We start from the raw sequence: 3,392 nt of genomic DNA, 5'->3' as shown, positions 1-3,392 counted from the left end.
GCGCCGTACAGCGCGCGCAGCAGCGCCCCAGGGTCGCGCACGGCGGCCGTGTCGACGACCGCGACGGCGAGGCGCGCCCCGGGGTAGGGCGCGGCCGCGGCGTCCAGGGCGGCGCGCTGCGGCGCGGACGGCGTGTCGCCAGACAGGAGCATGAGGTGGCGCGCGCCGGCGGCGAGGGCAGCGGAGGTCTGGGGACGAGAGGAGGTCCGGGGGGCGGTTCGGGAGAGGCTGATGTCATGAGTTGACTATGATGATCAGTCAACAAGGCGGGGCGGGACTTGATTGACAACGGTGTGCAGGTGCAGCCGGGTGTCGAGGTGTGAATGGTCCGAATCCAGGTGGTCTTGAAATTCAATCAGGCACCCATGTGGCAAAAGTCAAGGGTCGGGAAATCAGGGTTTGGACGTCTGGCCGCCCCGGCGCTGACCTGTTCCTGCAGAGCCACACCATTCGTGAGCGGCAGCACGTAGCACGCGTGCGCGTCCAGGCCCGCCCCCCGGGGCTCGGCGAGCGGCAGGGCCAGCACCGGCGCGCCGGGCCCAAGCGCAGTCGCGGCGAGGCGCGCGAGCCCGCGCGCGCCACCGACGCTCGACACCTCCAGCGGCCGCAGCGCGTCGTGCGCGGCGAGCGGAGAGGCGCTGCTGGCGGCAGCGCCAGCGGCGGCTCCACCAGTCGCGGCAACGCGAGGAGCATGGGTGGCGGCGCTGGGCACCAGCATGGTGCGGAGCTGCCGCTTGAGCACCTTGCCCGACCCTGTTGTTGGCATCGCCTCCAGCACGTGCACCTGGGACGGCACCTTGTAGTGCGCGAGCCGCGCGCGGCACCACTCGACCAGCGTCGCCGGCGCGGCCGCCGGCGCCAGGGCCCCGGCCGCCGCCGCCGCCGGGCCGCCGGTGCCGTCGGCGGCGGGGACGGCTAGGGCGTGGGGGCGCAGCACGACGGCGGCGGCGACGACCTCTCTCAGGAGGGCGGAGGGGGCGGCGAACGCGGCGGCCTGCGCGACGGTCGGGTGCTGCTGCAGTACCGCCTCCACCTCTGAGCAGTACACGTTCTCGCCCCCAACCAGGATCTGGTATGGAAGGGTTTGGGGTTCAAGAGTTTGAGGGGAGGTTTAGACTGTTAGGCGCCTGCAAGTGGTCAGTCATGTCGGCTGTGCCCGCCCATCTCAGCGCCGCGGGCCAGGGGGCATGTGAGGAGTCGCGGCTGGCTGCTCGTGCATTGCATTGCGGCGCAGACTCACGCGCAATGTTGGGTGCGACAGTCCTGCAATTGAGCCCTCTAAGATACCTGCACCTGACCTGGATTCCATAATTGATGCACATCAAGCCAAGATCTCACCATGTCCTTCTTGCGATCCACGACCGTTATGTACCCATTCCCGTGGTCCACTGCCAGATCACCCGTCCTAAACCAGCCACCGGGCTGCAGCCACGCGCCGCCGCCGCCCCTGCCGCCGTCACCGCCGCTGCCGCCACCTTTGGACGCAACCGCAGACCCGGCCCCGGCCTTGGCTTCTGCCCCAGCGTCGGCACCAGCACCAGTGGCGGTGACGGAGACGGCAGCGCCGGCAGCGGTAGCGGCCCTGGCCTCGGCCTCGGCTTCAGCGGCGGCGGCGACGGAGCCGGTGTAGCCGCCAAAGACGGTGGGGCCGCGGCAGACGACCTCGCCGGCGGCGCCGGAGCCAGGGTCCACGTCGCGGTCGTCCTCGTCCACAATGCGCACCTTTGGCAGTTGGTGGCGGTTGGTGGTGGTTGGCGGCGGTTGGCGGCAGTTGGCGGCGGTTGGCGGCGGTTGATGATGGTTGATGACGGTTAAGGGTAGGTTCGCATTGGATGGGATGGATTTTGCCGGCGCTCGATGCTGCGTGGGTCGATGCTTAGGGCGCGCGCTAGGAAGGCACGGATGGTGTGGGCTCGGGGCTGCTGGGGAGCCTGCGAAAATCGGCGCACAGTGCGAGTGGAAAAGCAGCAGAGCAGGCCATGGGGACGGTAAAGCGCTGCACCGCACCTCCATCGGCAAGAAGGGGCGCCCCGAGGTGTGCACCAGCTGCAGCAGCCCCTCCGGCCCGCCCGCCGCCGCGACCGCCTCCGCCCACGCCGCGTCGCGCGCGACCTGCCTCTCCGCCGCATCGACGGCCCCCTGCTCTCCGCCGCCGCCGGCCCCACCGGGCGACCAAGACGCAGCCGGCGTCGCGCGTGGCAGGAGGCTCATCGATATTTTGCCGCAGCACTCTGTCATCCCATAGCTCACGAAGAACTCGCAGCCGAAAGCGGCAATGGCGCGGTCAATGACGGCGGGCGACTGGGGGCTGCCGCCACAGGAGAGGAGGCGGAGGGAGGACAGGTCCGCCAGGGGCAGCATGGGGCTGCTGGCTAACATGGTCACCTGGTGGGGGTTACGGGCACGGAGGTGGGGCGGCAGGTGGGGTGGGGCGGGAGGGCGGGGCGTGGAGGTAGAGATGAGTGGAAGACGGCAGGATGGGGTGTGGGGGGAAGTCTGCCCGTAGCAGCGAAGGAGAGGGAAGCGCCACTGCAGCCGCAGGCAGCAACGATGTGTGGAGAAGCTGCCTTGCCATGGCCAGCACTTCATGAGATGGCGAAGGGACACCCATGGTTGAGAACTCCCAAGGCCAGACGCTCTCGGGGGATACTCCTCAGCACTGGGGCCGTGGGGCATCGACTGAAGCAAGGCGCCACGCACCATGGTGGAGGCCAGGTTGGAGACACTGACGCCCTCGCGCTCTGTGCGGGGGTATCGCGCACGCAGGGTGCAGGGTGAGGGTCTTGGAGAAAGTGGGTGCTGGCAAACCAGCCAGGCTACAGCTGTATTGGATTGCAACAGAATCACCAGTCGGTCCACCAGGTATATCATATAATTGGTCATATCCTGGCAAACAGCAGACCTGCTGAAGCCATACTCATCAATCGCGCAGGATTCCAGGGGCCTCTCAAGGTTCAATGCTCAGGGTTCAGGGGGTGCCCCATACCGCTGGTCCCAGGCTATACGATCTCACCGATTGCGAGCAGCGCGTCCACGGGAGCAAAGGACGGGAGCAGCACGTGGCGGCCGCCCACCAGCGTGACTGCGTAGACAGCAAACACATCCACCAGGTGGAAGAGCGGCGCAAAGTGGCCCCAGACGTCGGAGCCGCACAGCCGCATCTCTGGGGAAAGGGAGGGGAGCCGTGAAAAGCAAGGAAGTGTGATTGCATGTGTGTGTTGGTGTGCGTGTGCGTGTGCGTGCGCGTGCGCATGTGCATGTGCGTGAGCGCGTGCACGTGCGTGTGTGCATGGGTGTGCGCGTGCGCGTGCACGTGTGCGTGCGCGTGCGCGTGTGCGTGTGTGTGTGCATGCACGTGTGCATGGATATTCTGTGAGCGGGGTGGGTGGGTG

At 68.0% G+C, this 3,392-nt stretch overlaps 1 protein-coding gene across 1 annotated transcript; it reads right to left on the bottom strand.

Moving 5' to 3' along the window:
• Positions 1 to 427: 427 nt before the first annotated feature.
• MNEG_15375 (fatty-acyl-CoA synthase) lies at positions 428 to 3,161 on the bottom strand (the record flags this gene model as incomplete). The annotated part of the gene is made up of 5 exons (XM_014036154.1): positions 428 to 1,069; positions 1,339 to 1,722; positions 2,008 to 2,385; positions 2,701 to 2,741; positions 3,014 to 3,161. Coding segments are annotated over 5 exons (1,593 nt in total), but the record flags the coding sequence as incomplete, so codon positions are not given.
• Positions 3,162 to 3,392: the final 231 nt, after the last annotated feature.

The sequence above is a fragment of the Monoraphidium neglectum genome (genome assembly GCF_000611645.1).
Source record: "Monoraphidium neglectum strain SAG 48.87 unplaced genomic scaffold scaffold05272, whole genome shotgun sequence".
Taxonomy (NCBI): Eukaryota; Viridiplantae; Chlorophyta; class Chlorophyceae; order Sphaeropleales; family Selenastraceae; genus Monoraphidium; species Monoraphidium neglectum.
Note: the sequence above shows the minus strand (reverse complement) of the source record. Positions and strands in the feature narration are given on the sequence as shown.